General features: G+C 47.2%; 1 protein-coding gene across 1 annotated transcript in view; it reads right to left on the reverse strand.

Moving 5' to 3' along the window:
- The window catches only part of B4GALNT4 (beta-1,4-N-acetyl-galactosaminyltransferase 4), an 841,437-nt gene that overhangs the window by 134,018 nt on the left and 690,599 nt on the right, over window positions 1-16,820 (reverse strand). The window contains exon 12 of the mRNA XM_085644956.1: window positions 765-865. Within this exon, the coding sequence (XP_085501082.1) occupies window positions 765-865 (101 nt within the window). The remainder of the gene's footprint in view (window positions 1-764; window positions 866-16,820) is intronic.

Below are 16,820 nucleotides of genomic sequence, written 5' to 3' on the forward strand. Positions count from 1 at the left end.
CTAATTACCACATCATCAATCTCACTTCTGCTGATGCCTCACAAAGCTTAAGTAATGTTGCCATTTTAAGCTGCCCAAATTCCCGCTGCTCTGAACGAGACTGCTGCAGCTCCTTCAGCAAGTTCCTTAGTATTGTGCCCATATAAAAAGCATTTCCTACATCCCAATATAAATCCATTCTGACATTGTCCAGGACCTGATATAGGTATACACGGTCTTACAAAACAAGCAGTTTTCTGTTGGCATGCATCAGACAAAAATAACCTTCAGACATTTTCTACAGCCATCACCCGGCATAAATGACCTCCTTGACCCATCCCTTTGCCAGCAGAGTTTTTTCTGACACAATGCATGGAATGCATGATGCAAGTAAAGCGTGCCATCTACAGCTGTCTTGAACTCATCACTAGCCCCAAGTGTTCAGAACCCTAAAAATGTTGTTTCACACAGCCCAAGCAATATACTCTAAACGATGACCTTATCCCGCAGCCTGTGACTTATGCTGAAAGGGAAAAGTTGTATCGACTTTCAGATGCTGAATGACTGTCGAGCAGCAATTTCCGAATGACCTACCAATCTGGCCTCCCTCAATTTCCCCGCCCATCTCACAAATAATGATTCCCAACTGCTACCAAACACAGGTTCTCTTTCTAGAATATCTCATGTACACCCACACACCTCCTTTCAGAGAGGCTCAGATTACCATAGCCTATTCTCAGGACTGGGGCCACTTCCAAAGACAGAGAATACAAAGTCAGTCTTACTTTTCCAGGTACAAAGGGGACTCTCGGTAGAAGCATTTGTTTTCAGTTTCCATGTGGGTGAGCCTTGTGAAATCATTCGGGTACACAAAGGAGAGATACACCTGGAAATGAGAACAAAGACAAAAGACACAGTGAGAGCCGGCTAAGATATCACTCACAGAAAGGCAAACACCTTTAGTTTTTGTACGGTGCGCACCGGACCTGAATTATTTCAAGATGCTTTCAAATGTGATGATCATGGAATAGGAGACAGTGAAATAAAGCAAGGGTCTAGGGTCGCACAGTTTGATTAAGCTGGTAAACCTGACCTAAAACCAGGTTTCCTGATCAGCCACTGTGCAATTTAGCCACTGGATGGGTATCTTCTGTTTTTTGTCCTTATGCCCAGGCGACGATTTGATTGGTGACCTGTGAAGCAAGTTGTTTTTGTTGTGACTGCTGTATAAAGCCTTTACTGTTGTAGATGGTATAACATTATAACCATATATAAGAGAGGTTTTTGTACAGTGTTCTCCCAGAACTGAATTATTTCAAGGTGCGTTTAAATGTGATGATCATGGATAGGGCGGTACAATGAAGAGAACTGCCCTGGATCATGCAGACTTTTCAAGCTGGGAAGCAGGGATTGAAACTAATCTGTTTAAGGAGTATTTAAACAATACGTAACTAGTGGTGCACTGTAAAATAATGTTTTAATATCTATTTAAGTTCATCCTAAATTATTGGTGTGTTTCATTGTTTATTTATAAACTACAAAATCCACGATTCACATCCATTGAAAAAACAAACTCATTTATTTATGTACGACAAAATCCCAGCAGTTGTTTGGAGCCAACACATATTTCGTCGGTACAAATCAGTATTCTGACTTTTTCAAGGCAGAATGGATGTAACATAAGCCGGGGTTCCACGACGCAACGGGTCCTCCTTGTTAGTAGTGTCCAAATAAATAATGTTGATAACATGAACAGAAGTGTAGTTCTAGTAGTATACCTCCTTGAATAGTTGGCATGTCCACCGATAAACCCATGAAGTAGTCCTAAAAAGTGCTGTCAATTGTTGTAACTGATGCACCAAAGATCTTAGAACCCCCAACTCTGGCCAGTAATGCCCTCGTAGTTTTGTAAACAAAATTCCTCTGGCGGTAGAGCAAAATGAACTGTTGTTGTCGATCGGGGCCAAACCTTGATAAGTCGGTCCCCTCTCGCGCCAGGGTAGATGAAAGGCACACGGGTCCGTGTGCTTCTCCGTGCCAGACAGAAGACAATTTTTTTCCCTTCAGGGATTGCTACTACCAATGGTTTATTTGTGAATAATTGTCACTACATGCTTAAATATTCCGGTTGGACACATTTCACAAACCCCGCTTTTTTTAATTTGTTCAACAATGTACCATATACAATCAGCCATTCACGTAATACTGTGGCAGCCAAAATATTTCATGTTTTATAACCGATATAAATCATTTCAAATCAAAGATTTAATACATTCTATAAATGTAATGGTTTTCTATTTTTCCATGAACATATTACCATCTACTATCTACTAAATTTTGTTTTACAGCATTTGCTAATCCGCAACTTATGACCACTGCAAGGTCGAACTGGTCTATAGGCAGGGCCACTGGAATTATGTGATTCTGCAACTGTAGCATTTTCCACATAATTATGGCTTTGCCGCATTTGCGACAGATTCCATAATCTCCTGCATAATCTGTAGATTTTAACAAAAAAATATTTTATTTCTAGCTCAGACGGATCATAAGTTTAAAAAATGTGTGACACGTGATGCAGTGCAGCGGAAGACCCTTTGCAAAGGCGATCTGGTCACCTTTCTGTTGCTTACTACTGTATTTGGGCGTTAAGCTGGAACAAACAAGGTGAAACCTTTGTCCAGACAGTGCTAACCTGAGTAAAAATGTCAAAACAATGAAGTAAGGTCACAAAATGTGCTGTGTTATGCTGCATAATTTGCCTTTTCTTGTCACATAATTCAGTCTACCCTGACACATAATTTGCTCCTCCACTGCCGCATGAAGGGTAGGACTGGCCTCTACAGTAATCAGGCAGTGCCCGATGGGCTGGTCTGACAGGTCAGTGTGTGGGCTGGATATTGGCAGTATGTGGACCTGTTTTATGGTCTGCTGGGCTGGTTGTTACTGTTAATTTCCTTGATAATAAAACAAACATTGCCTGCAACAAGCTGAGATGCATGCAGTCTTTTGTACTTTAAAAAACATTTATACAGCATGTCTTTGCCTTCATTTGTAAAGATAGGCCACTTTTTTAGCTATCTAATTCACTAATGGGGACCACTTTTAATTTGTCACTCGGGCCTATTTTCTGTTCTAGTCTGAAAAAAAAAAAGGTTACTAATTGACTGGGGTATGAACCCTGGTCAAGCAGCAACCACAATCCTGATCCGGGTAAGGCACAAGCAAACCCCAGATTAACCTGTGCTCAACCCCCTGGTAGCTTGGCACAGAGCAGTCAAGCTTAATTTAGAAGGAATGTGTAAAGTATATGTGCAACATTTAAAACAGTAACACTGTGAAATCACCACACACTAAAGAATTCCACACCAAGTTAAAATAATAGAGCTAAATTTAATAAATAAAACAAGACCAAAATGGCTAAAATCCAATCAGTAGGACCGAGTTTTGAATTTTTAAAGAATCAAGTGTAAAATAGTGCCTTAAAGTGCCAACCAAGGCAATCTGGTTGCACTGGACACGGATCAAATTCACAAGTTCAGGCTGACCACGGTGGAACGCAGGTTGGATACGGTCTCAGGTTAGTCCTACTGAATTTTTACCTTCTCATGTTTTGTGCCAAGAGCCCGTTCGAGCTGGAGAGGGGCGTGAGGAGCAAGGAGAGGGTCGTTGGAGGCTGCCGGAGTGGCACGAAGAGCAGGCCAGGCATTGCAGATGGGCAGGCGGGAGCTTTGCTTTGGTAGTCCTCCACGAGCAGTCAATGCAGTGGTGCTAAGAGACTGGCTGTAGGCGGCTCACTCTGATTTAGAATGCGAGCGGCGCAGTTTGGTGTGAACAGGCCCGCTCTCGAAGAGCCCAAAAGCTTGATTACAGCAACTGTGAGGCACACCAAGGGTCCAGGACCTGAGAGGCACCTCTTGGGGGTCAGGAACTTGCTGCAGCTGTATCCAGGGGCTGGTTCAGGATGCTGGGGAGCCTTCTATGTCACTGAGGCTCAGATCAGGAGACTGAGAGACTAGCTTTTAGAGTCACTCTGGGGTCCTGGCCTCAGGCAAGAGGTCAGCACAGCAGGGCAGCACTTCCATTAAAGCAGCAGTCCAGTTGAGTGGCAGTCCTTGTACCAAGTTTCCCTTAGAAGGCATCCTGCCTTCCTTGTCCTGGCTTCAGACTAACTACAGATGGTATGCAGCTCCTTGTGTGGAGGCAGGACACATCCTATTTAGGTGCAAGTGGGGCTGTGCCCAGCTGCTTCCTCCCTTCTTGCCAGTGATGGCCTAACCAGGTACACCTAAGCTCCCATTGTGTGTGGCTGTCTAGGAGGAATACACAAAGCCCGACTGTCATATACACCCAGTCATGTGGATTAAGTACAGGCTGCAGGCACTAAATGGCTAAGTCAGGAAAATACCAACTTTTTAAAAGTATTCCCATAAAAATTTGCCAGTACTGAAAAAATTCTTAAACACTTAAAAAAAAAATTTTTTTTAGAGTTTTTTATAGCGCGAACTAGACCCGAGACATCTGGTATCAGAGTACTTTTCATTTTTATTCGACACGGGGAGATTAAGTGATATGCCCAGAATCACAGAATGTTGAGCGTCGTTGCCGAGACTCTAACCCAGTTCCTGCTCCGAGGTCGACTGCTCTAACCGTAAGGCTACATCCTCTCACTTAGTTTTCGGAGCACCCTATTTATTATCAGTGTTCAGTCATTTATGTCTTTTTTTCGACATTATTCGAGTCTTCCCTTACACTTCGCTGTAATTATCCTCGGAACTGGGTTAGCAAAGTCGATTATTGCGGCTACATGTTCAAGAACTGGGAAGAGTGTTTTGCATCTTGACTCAGTGATATTTTTTTAATAGTACAGAGACTTTGCGGTGATGAAGTAGAGATGGAAGAAAATCAGCAACGACGAGGTTGGAGTTTCAGGTTTAAAACGGATGGAGTGGAAATTATATTTCAGTTCTGAGTCCTAAGGAGACCCAAGAAATATAGTACGGGTTCAAAACACGTCGACGATTACAACACAAACGTATACGCACCAAAAGAGATGTTGTTGGACGGGGTTAAAACACAAAAAGATTGAGGAAATAAATTACCTGTTCACTAAGATTATCAGCTTTTTATGGTTGGGTAGCCCATTCATTAGGAAACTGTATAACTTGATGAAAGAAGATAGTGCATTGTGTTCCTTGTTGGGCATGTAAAGGCAGAACTGTGCAAACTGTTAAGTTGCATTGTAAAAAAATAAAAATGATTGTAAAAAATTCAATTATATGTTGGTTGCATTGAGAGTATGTAGATGGATGATTAAAGTGGGACCAGACGGAGTGGGTGGTGTATATATTTATACATTGATGTTTGTCCTCATTATGTCTCTGTAGTTGACTGTCAAACAATATCCAAAAAAAGACAAATGATAAATGACTGAACACTGATATTAAATAGAGTGCGCAGAAAAGTGTGGTTTAAGAATGTTGTCAGCACTGGCATATTTTGTTGGGAATAGATTTAAGGTGGCCTAGCCTTACTGAAGTTATTTGGGCCCATCTCCTGGGTAGTGAACAACTTTTTAAAAGTGGCATTTTCAAAATTGTAATTCAAAATCTGACTTCACTATAAGTTATGATTTTAAACTTCAATTCCAGAGACCCCAAACATGAACTGGTTAACTATTCCAATTTGGAAACCACATTTCTAGAATGAAACAATGAAACAAGGCAACTCCAATGTTATCCTATGGGAGAGATAAGCCTTGTGGTAGTGAAAAATGAATGTAAGAGTGTTTCACTACCAGGACATGTGAAACTTAAAAGTACATGTCCTACTTTTTACATACATTGCACCCAGCCCTTTGGGCTGTCCAGGACCAACCCTATGAATGACTTATATGTATTAAAAGGGAAGATTTAGGCTGGAAAAATGTTTACTTTGCCAGGTCAAAATGGCAGTTTAAAACTGCACACACAGTCTCCAATGGCAGACCAGGGGCATTTTTAAAGGGCTACTTAAGTGGGTGGCACAATCAATGCTGCAGACCCACTAGTAACATTTAATTTACGGGCCCTGTGCACATGTAGTGCTACTTTACTAGGGACTTATAAGTAAATTAGATATGCCAATTGGGTATAATCCAGTGTTAATATGTTTAGAGAAGAAAGCACATGCACTTTAGCACTGGTTAGCAGTGGTAAAATGCACAGAGTCCTTAAACCAACAAAGGCGAATTCAGCAAAAATAGGAGGAGTGAAGGCAAAAAGATTTGGTGATGCCCCTGCAGAAAAGGCCAAGTCCAACACAGACCAGCCCTGGCTGCATAATTCTTGTGGTCCTGTCTATAGGGTAACGCCCAAAGGGCTAGTCTCACAGGTTTGTGTGTGAGCTGATTTTTGCCCTTTCGTGGGCCTGTTTTAAGGTCTTGTGGACCCTTTTTTTTTCTTTTACTGTCGATTATCCTCATCTCACCACAAACGTTGCCTGCAGTAAGCAGAAATGCATGCAGACGCCCATGTCTTGCAAAACACTTACACAGTCAGAGTGTCTTTACAAGTTCGAAACTTCCTTGATTTTCAAATGTGGGCCTATTTTTAGGTACCTGATTCGCTAATGAGGGCCACTTTTACTGTGGTGCCCAGGCCTATTTTCTGTCCCAGTCCAACTGTGGACCTCTTCTAGAACTAGGTCCATAAGAAACCGAGTTATATCATTCTGTTGGGCAATGACCTTGCTCTTACACCTGCAGTCGCTAAAGCTACATTGATTCAATCACCTGTTTCAGTTTTAATACTTGAATGCACAGCCCTTCTCCACGAGGATAGCTCTATGTGATCAACACAGATAGTCAGTCCCCACTGGTTGAATAGTTCTCATTATGCAATTAATTACAGCTCAATCGAAGCTTTAGGTACCAATGACATATATGACTTCATTGACGTAAAATAGAACTTAGTCCCTTATTATACATTTGCAAACCTCGATTCCTAAATCAGGATTATGGGCTCAAACTCAGTCGTTTTTTTTGCCTGTACAGTTTTTTCTAGGTAAAAACAAGCGCAAATTGTGTGGGCAGATATGCCACATTGCGAGCATGCAATCTTTGGAACAGGTTTCATATCTAGTATTGTACCCAGTGTATTAAGCTTTTAGCTAAGGTGTACCTTTGAAGCAGGAGCAACTAGTACTGATTTTTGCTACATTTTCTTCTTCCTGACATCTAAAGCCGGTTCTTTTGGCACATGTCCTCAAAGTGCCATTTCACAAACACTGAAAGACTTCACCATACAAGGACATGAATTTATGGTAGTACGTTTCCAAAAAATTGAGGTGATAAGTATTGTTAACCACGTGTGATAAACAAATTCCAAAAATTCAATATATGTTTTACTCTGTTCATATAGAAATGTCAGATTGATGGTATTCAAATCCAAAGAGTTTCCATATTCGTGCAGTTGCCTCTCTTCTCTAACCTTAATCAATTAAAGGACCATTATTTGCTGAAAGCAATCTAGAACTTATTCACATTTATCCTTCTGTTTTGGTCAAGAAGTTCTCCTCCCTATTCGACAGGAGATCATGGTCTTGCATAAACATGGAGGTATAAGGATGCACAACAAAAGTCAAGCATTTCCCGTAACACTTAATTTTAGATACAATTGTTCCTTCTCACGTCAAAGAAATAAGTTAGCACATTCATAGCAACTTCACGCTGTATGGAGGTGTAACTCTGTGTGACATCAAGTTTAATGGGGTTCCCATGGGATACTTTCCAACCCCAGTAACTCATTATCGGATCATTTACTTCTAGGGCAGAAAGGCATGCCACTGCCAGATATACAGAGTGCCAAGACTTGTACGAAACAATGATTATGCATGCATACATTGCAAATCCTATCAATACATTTAGCCAGTGAATCATTCCACTTCAACACGATTGGAGCATAGCCATTTTGTAATGACCTGCAACAGCAAGTGATGCACTTCCCTTCTTAGATGATTAGTAAGATTATTCCACGTCCTAGAATCCTGAACACGAGCAGCCCACCACCGAAACCTTTGCATATCTGAGGGTAAGTATGCCTAGCACGTTCGAATTTGATGGGTGCAAAAAAATGTATAGGTGTACGTGCAAAGCTGGTAAAGCAAGTCTGAGGCTTGGGTGCAGCTCACTTTGGGCATCATACAGAACTTCAAATAGAATTATTTGATTACTGGAAGCCAGTTCAGCGCACACCGATCCGCAAAATGTGTAGGGAGTTTTAATCCAAAGATCGGTCATACAGCATGGCTCTGTACTGATTCCGATCGACATGGTAGTTTTATGGCCAGGCTGACGCCATATGAAAGTCCCTGGGCTTTTAAGGAAATACGAAGAAGGTAAAACAATGCCCAAGCAACACAATGAACAGGAAGGAAGGATGGGGTGAAAGGACAACAGAGTCAATAAGAAAGCCATGAAGCTGCTTAGGTTACGAAGTGACAAAACTATTGATGTGCCGCTGCCAAGAGGGGGAGCACAAGAATCTTTATGGGCATCCTGTCCATAAATGGATGACGCGAAGTGAAAATTTGCTGCAAATGCATATTTGCATATTTGCCCAGCCACATGTGCCCGTCCGATTTGCAGGGGAAGGGGATCCAAACGTTCATCCCTTCGGAGCAGCTCAACAAGATAACCCAGAGGGTTTATAGTACAATGTTCAAGCAAACTAGAGTGCGCACAGCAAGGCCTGCCCTTGACATTTACTGCCCAGGTGTTCGGAGAGGCAGGGAACTTGTCCATTTACAGTGGAATTGAGACAGCACATGTGAGGCCTGCACGTGTTGGGTGCTTGAAACTAGCTAATCATATTCCACCATTGCTCGAGAGGTGAACACCCAGGGAATAGAAGAGCTTTGCAGCACTGAACACTGTTTATTCTAAAAAATACTTCTCATATAATCTGCACTCCTCCAATTCTTCTGCAGAGGGAGGGGGTCATTGCGAACACAAGACCCTGCTTACACCATCGAGAGAATCTCAAGTCACTCTGCCACTGCACCCTATGCCACTCAGACTGCCACTGCACCCTATGCCACTCAGACTGCCACTGCAGCAAGACTAAACTGTAGGTCAGCTTAAGAGTCACACAACCAATTCTAGGCAAACCATAAAACATGAGCACTTCAATGCCACTGAAACAGAGATTAAATGGCACGTGCCTTTTATTATGCCAAGGACACTTAGTAGCGCAGAGCTCCACTAATATAATTAAGGATCAATTGTGAGAGTCAATATATATTCAAGTATTATGTACAGTCATGTGCAATCATTAACTTCTTAACTTTGCAGAATGGTGTTCAGTGTTTGCTTTTATTGATAAATGTTATTAAAGGGATGGCATTTATGTTTTTCCTCTTGATTCAGTGAAGGAAAGAGATTGAGAATATACAGTACAGCCCTGTTCAAGAAATGCCTATGGTGGAAGATGGCAGCTATCCAGGTGAGGGAAGACCTGGGGCATGCTCGGCAGTTGCATGCAGCCCTCATATCTCCACATCCAAGTACGACTCGCTGTTCCCAGGTCCAGAGTTACTAGATATAGTATTTCTGGACTCCATAATCCCAGGTAAAGAAACAGCGAGCAACTCAGAGTGGTTCAAAGCTGTATTACTCAGATCCACAAGTAATGAGGGGTTATGAAATGTTCTATTAGGCTTTCTGTGCCTTTTTCAATGTTGCAGTATCACCTTGAACAGAAGCCCAAGTAAAAGCTATACATAAACTTGGCACATAAAATCCACGAAGGAGCTACAGCTGAAGCACCTGGAATATTTCCCATTCTAGAGTTAGGACACATTCCATTTACTACTCTAGAGTATGTTCGAATTCACATAAATGGATCCAAGAAGATAGTGGGGATGAGTGGAGAACTGGACAAGCTGGCATTGACCCTTGACCCGGTCACTCCACTCCGCACGGCCCCCGTGTGCCCAGATTCTGCTGCTGCTGCCTTCTTGGCCTCTCTTGCTGCCGCCTCTCCTGAAGGCCCCTGCTCTCCTGGCTTGCCCAGGCTTGCCCTCGCTCTCCGCTCCGTCTTCCCGCTCTTTCCACCCCCCCTTCCGCTCCCTGCCGCTGCTCTCCTGCGGCCCCGCCCCCTTCTCTTGGCACCCGATCCCCATTCGCCGCCCCGCTCCCGCCTCCCAGCTGCTCCTCCCTCCCACTTCTTCCATATATGGCGGGGACCGTGCGTACGTGCAGCGGGCGCGCCGATTGCGCCAAAGGCAAGCCCATCTACGCCCGTCCACGCCTGGACCGCGCCCAGCGCCAGAACCCCTGGACCCCGCCGGAGCCAGCCAACCCGACAGAGATACGCCGCCGCCACCCTCCACGCACTCAACACCGGCCGACAGTCAGCCTGCTACCAAGCCAACCCGAAATGCACCCACGGAGCATTCACCTGCCACGCCTGCAACTTCACCTGCACCCGATCCTGCACCGCACCCACCAAGCCAGGCTCCAGCAACGACCACCTCAAGTGCATCTTGCTCAACACCCGCTCCATCCACAGGCACGCCGTCGAACTCTGGAACCTTCTCGACACAACATCACCAGACGTCGCCTTCCTCACAGAAACATGGATGATCGCCTCCTCAGCTCCCGACATCGCCATAGCCATCCCGGATGGCTACAAGATCGCCCGGAAGGACCGCGTCAACCAAGTCGGAGGAGGCATCGCCATCGTCCACAGAAACAACATCCGAATCACGACCAACTCCGACGACACCCTCACCGCTGCCTAACACCTTCACTTCCAGATACACACCGACCCCAAGACCACCCTCAGAGGCACCCTTGTCTACAGACCCCCGGGACCACGCACACAATTCAGCGAAGCCATCGCAGACTTCGTCAGCCCGCACACCCTTACCTCCTCCTAGGAGACCTCAACTTCCACCTGGAGAACAACAATGACAGCAACACCGCCACCCTGCTGGACAACCTCGCCAACCTCGGACTCAAGCAACTGGTGAACACCCCCACCCACATCGCCAGCCACACGCTTGACCCCATCTTCTCCTCCAGCAAGCACATCTCCTTCAGCCACTCGACCGGACTGCACTGGACAGACCACAGCTGCGTCCACTTCAACTTCAGGAGAACCACGACCCACAACCACCCTCAACAGGTTCTCCGCAGAAGCTGGAGCAAGATCACCGCTGACCAGCTCACCACCTCCCTCAGCCAGAACCCCCCCACCAACACGACGGACCCCAACGAAGCAGCCCGCAACCTCACACAGTGGCTCACCAACTGCGCCGATGACCTCGCACCACTGAAGAACCCCCCCCAGCAGACACGGCAGCAAGAAAGTCTCCTGGTTCACCAATGACCTCAAAAACTCCAAGAAAACCTGCCGTACCCTCGAGAAAGCCTGGCGCCACGACCAGACTACAGAAAACATGACAGCCCTCAAGAACGCCACCCGCAAACACCACCAACTGATCCGCACCACCAAAAGGACCACATTCAAAGAACGACTGGACAACAACTCCCACAACAGCAAGGAACTCTTCAGCATCGTCAAAGAGCTCTCCAGCCCCAACGCCTGCAACAACGACATCACACCTTCGCAGGACCTCTGTGCCTCACTCGCCTCGTTCTTTCACCGCAAGATTGCCGACATACACAACAGTTTCGGCGCACAGACTGCGCACCCTACCACCGATCCGGCGCCCCCCACCACCACCCTCCGCACCTGGACGAGGGTCAGCACCGAAGATACCACCCATACGATGAACACCATCCACTCCGGCTCCCCAACCGACCCCTGCCCATACCACATCTTCAACAAAGCCGACTCCATCATCGCACCCCAACTCAGGAACATCATCAACAGCTCCTTCGCATCCGCCACCTTCCCAGAGAGCTGGAAACACGCCGAGCTCAGCGCCCTCCTGAAGAAACCCACCGTGGACCCCACTGACCTCAAGAACTTCCGCCCCATCTCGCTCCTCCCCTTTCCGGCCAAAGTCATCGAGAAGATCGTCAACAAACAACTCTCCACCTTCCTCGAGACCAACGGATCCCTCGACCCCTCGCAGTCCGGCTTCCGAGCAAACCACAGCACCGAGACCGCCCTCATCGCAGCCACCAAGGACATCAGGTCCCTGCTCGACAACGGGGAAACAGCTGCCCTCATCCTCCTGGACCTCTCGGCAGCCTTCGACACCGTATGCCACCGTACCCTGATACAGCGCCTCAGCAACATCGGAATCCAAGGAAAGGCCTTGGAATGGATCATCTCGTTCCTCGCCGGCAGAACCCAGAGAGTCCGCCTTCCCCCGTTCCGGTCCGTGGCCACCGAAGTCATCTGCGGTGTCACGCAAGGATCCTCGCTCAGCCCCACCCTCTTCAACGTCTACATGAGCCCCCTCGCACGCCAACACAACCTCAACATCATCTCCTACGCCAACGACACCCAGCTGATCCTCTCCCTCACCAACGAGCCCACCACAGCCAGAGCCAACCTCCAGGAAGGAATGAAAGACGTCGCGGAATGGATGAAGCTCAGCCGGCTGAAACTGAACTCAGATAAGACGGAAGTCCTCATCCTGGGAACATCCCCCTCCGCCTGGGACGACTCCTGGTGGCCCCCTGCACTGGGCTCCGCTCCAAAGCCAACGGACCATGCTCGCAACCTGGGCTTCATCCTGGACACCTCCGTCACGATGACCAAGCAAGTCAACGCTGTCTCGTCATCCTGCTTCAACACCCTGCGCTTGCTCCGAAAGATCTTCCGGTGGATCCCCACCGACACCAGGAAGACGGTCACCCAAGCCCTCGTCACCAGCCGACTGGACTACGGAAACACCCTCTACGCTGGAACCACAGCCAAACTACAGAAAAGACTCCAGCGCATACAGAACGCCTCTGCATGTCTTATCCTGGACACCCCCCGCTTCAGCCACATCTCTCCCCAGCTGAGAGACCTGCACTGGCTCCCCATCAGCAAGAGGATCACGTTCAGACTCCCCTCACCCACGCACACAAGGCTCTCCACGACATGAGACCCACATACCTCAACAACCGCCTCACATTCTACAAACCCACCCGCCACCTCCGCTCCGCCAGCCTCGCCCTCGCCACCGTCCCGCGTGTGAGAAGTTGACCTTATATCAGTCCAAATACCCTTATGGTGATTGGTTGTAAAGTCAACCTTATAGACCAGCTATCCTAGTGGTAGCATGGACAAGAGCAGTCTTAGGCTAAACTCTGAATGGCACGTGAAGCCAGCTGTGATACCATATATAATCCCTTGAATACCAAATGAAAGGACACCACAACAGATATATATATAAAATAAAGTGTATTTATTCTAGTCAAACCCTCAGCACGCTTTATGAGATTAGAGGTAAGTACAACACAGTCTTATTTAAGCATACATTAAGTCACACAGGTAAGTAATACAGTTAGGCCCTAGGGGCCACGCAAACCATATCCTAAGTAAGTGGTATAAGGACCACTGTCACGGAAATAGGATAGGCCTAGGCCTAGGGAATCGCTGGGGCTACACTACACTAGCAACAGTTAGGAAGTGGGAGGCCCACGGGATTCAGGTGCAGAGTGGAAACACTCACGCGTAATGCGTATAGTCGATAGAAATTGTACAGTTTAGAAATAAACAGTTTAAGGACACTTCTGAAGCAGCTAGAGAGTCGAGACTCGGCAACTAGACCTTAGGATAGTCACTACCCTTGTGAGCACCGAAGTACCCAAGTTACCTAGCCCACGGGCTGCGGGTGCATAGGTGTGAACTTGCGTCGGGTTTCGTCGTGGACTTCTATGGATGTCTGAAGGAAAGTTGCTGACAGGCAGTCAGTGAAGAGTGTCCGGTGGATCCCAAGGCTGGGATCAAGAAGAGAGGATACCTGCAAGCAGAAGGGACAGAGTCAAGGTCACTAGCCAGTGACCACGTGGAACCAGGAAGGAACCAGGCGATGTCGTGAAGATTGCAGGTGAAGGTGAAGCTTGTCGCTGCAGCCACGAGGACCAGGGAACGTCGAGGACGACCAGGACCAGGAGGCGAGCTGTCCCACGAAGGCTCTTGCTGTCGGCGGCGTCGAAGTTGGACTAGGACTCACCAAGCCTTGGCAAGCGGAACCCACGAAGAACGGAGGACTTGCTTCTGGTGCAGACCAGGAAGGTCTGGGGTGCTTCTCTTTTTCAAAGAAGCAGGAGCCAGTCTGGAGGAGCCAAACCTGCGGTGAAGATTACAGGATGCGTCGTCACAAAGGCCACTAGCCAGCGGGCAAGCAACCGGACATACGCGGCAAGCAGGAAAATGCAGAAGGGCCCCACGCAGGACTCGTGGAGTGTGGGGGGCTGATCTTCGGTGCAGATGGTGCTTGGGGTTGGGGCTTCTCAATCCCCGGTGCACAACTTCGAGGGTGCCTCAGAAGCTGCGCTTGAAGATACTAGCCACTTTTCCCAGGTAGCCGGTCCCACGTCTCTCGTCGCCTCCACGGATCTCAGCTCGGCTGTGGATGTGGATCAGGGTCGGAGAAGTCTGGAAGTCAAGGCTCTGGTCGGGCTCTGCAGTCGGTCCCTCGTAGAACTTTAGCAAAGCAAAGGGTAGTCTCTTGATGGTGCCTGTTTGCACAGGGTAGCCACTCCTTGGCCACAAGGGAGATTCTTCAGTCTTCTTCTTTCGTCGAATGTCGAAGGTCCAGAGTTTCTATTCAAGTTGCAGGTTCAGGATAATCTAATCTCCTGGGGCCCAGCTACCACTCTTATACTAATCTGGGGGGCTGGGTTGCCTGCTAGGTCACGCCTTATGGGTGGGACCTGGGAGGGGGGTGGTTACACCCCCTTCCATTTGTCCAGTTTCGCGCCAGGACTGGGGCTGGAGTGCCCCAGCACCGGTTTGAACTGGACTATGCATGGGACACCTTGTGTGCCCCAGGCATGTCTCATTCCTTTCAGCCCTCCCTGCCCCAATACACTAAAGTCTGTCTGGGGAGGTGCTAGCACCTCCCCAAGCAGGAAACCTATTGTCCAAGCCTCCCTTGCCAGGATAACTCCCAGCAGCAGGAGGTCAGACTCGTGTCTGTGGCAGCAGCATCCATTTTGTCATGCTGAGGCTTTGGTTAGAGTTAAACAGCAAAGTAGGATTTTAACATGTCTCTCCCTCTAGAAGGGAGGAATAATATCCTCATCACCAGAAATGGTATGGGGGTATTATTCCAAAGTGTTAGACACCTTACACGGCATGTTTTGATAAAGCCAAACCATAGTTACCATAACCGTTTAAGATTATAAGGCACTTTAAGAGTATATGGTAGGCTATATCATAGAACAGCTATAAGGACATGGTTCCGAAAGCTGCAGATAGGCTCAGCTCATGCTAGAGCACCATCTCACATGTTACCAAGCACTCTGCCTCCAGGATTGTTAAGGACTGCCATAGGAGTGACTGATAGGTACACATGTGTCTATATACAAGGGTAGATATAGGCATACTATATCTAAGCAAGGGGTGATTACACGACCTTGCCCCAGCTGAGTGATCAGCCAGTTGTGTCTTATTGGAAGGCCAGACCAGGGGTGGCATTATACATGCTGCAGCCCCTGGGAGGCCTAGGGTACACCTATGCCCTGGGTACCTAGGGTACACTGTACAGGGTCCAATAAGGTGATCCTTACCAATTGGGAATGTACCTAGGGTACATGGAGTCCATTTTAAAGAGAGAGCAGACAGCCTGAGACCCTGAATGGCAGGATCTCAGGCCAACTAAGTCGAAAAACCAGCTAGACACTAGGCAAAAAGTTGGGGGTAACCATAGTCAGATATCCACCTTCCTACACCGCGCATCCGCAAGACCACCGCCGGAGGAAGTGCCTTCTCCTACCTGGCGGCCAAGACATGGAACTCCCTCCCCACCCACCTACGACTGACCCAGAACCATCTCTCCTTCAGGAAACAGCTCAAGACCTGGCTCTTCGAGCAGTAGCAAATCCCCCTCCCCCCAGCGCCTTGAGACCCTACGGGTGAGTAGCACGCTTTACAAATTCATTGATTGATTGATTGATTGATGTTTGTGACATCTGAATAGCGCAAACTGAGCCAAAAGGCAGCTCAGTGAGGTACAGAGTTGAAGGCAATGATACCGTCAAATAATGATTGGAGAAGTAGCTGACTGGTGGATGTAGCTGACATGATGTAATGTTTTTTTAAAAGCTGCTTTGAAATCCTTTTCCTGAATTGAAGAAAGTTTGGAGAGGAAGCAAGGATTTTGTTCCAGATGCTGGGTGCAAGGATGGAAAAGGCCTGCTACCTTTTTTTAATTTGACATTTCTTTCATTCTTTCAGATGGTGCCCTGGCTGGGAGGGTTCTGAACGCCACCAGAGATGGTGAGATTGAAAACTAGAGAGGTGGAGGTGTAGGTCGAGTTGGCTTTTAAACAATGTATCTGGTTTTGAAGACGGTGCGATCCAGTGAGGGAAGCCAGTGGAGTTCCTCCATGGAAGGGGTTATGTGATCATATTTCTTCAGGCCCTGTACGAGGATGGCTGTGGCACATAAGATGTCCTATAGGGGAGCAAGTGTGGAGCTTATGTGGACATAGGGCAGGTCTTTTCTCTATGAGGGATTGAACAGCAGTTCTGAGGTCACTTTATGGGAGGAACAGTTTCATTTTGTTAAAAAGAGAGGGCTGGCACCTTGGCAGTGTCTTCCTTGAGGGTGAGCTTGGTGCTCAGAGTAAATCCAAGAGACCTCTCACTGGGTGAAAGTTGGGGTTTGAAGATATCGAGGTTAATGCCACTGAGTCACGCTTGTATGATTTCCTGCTTGCTGTACTT

Source organism: Triturus cristatus, chromosome 3_1 (assembly GCF_964204655.1).
Source record: "Triturus cristatus chromosome 3_1, aTriCri1.1, whole genome shotgun sequence".
Classification (NCBI taxonomy): domain Eukaryota; kingdom Metazoa; phylum Chordata; class Amphibia; order Caudata; family Salamandridae; genus Triturus; species Triturus cristatus.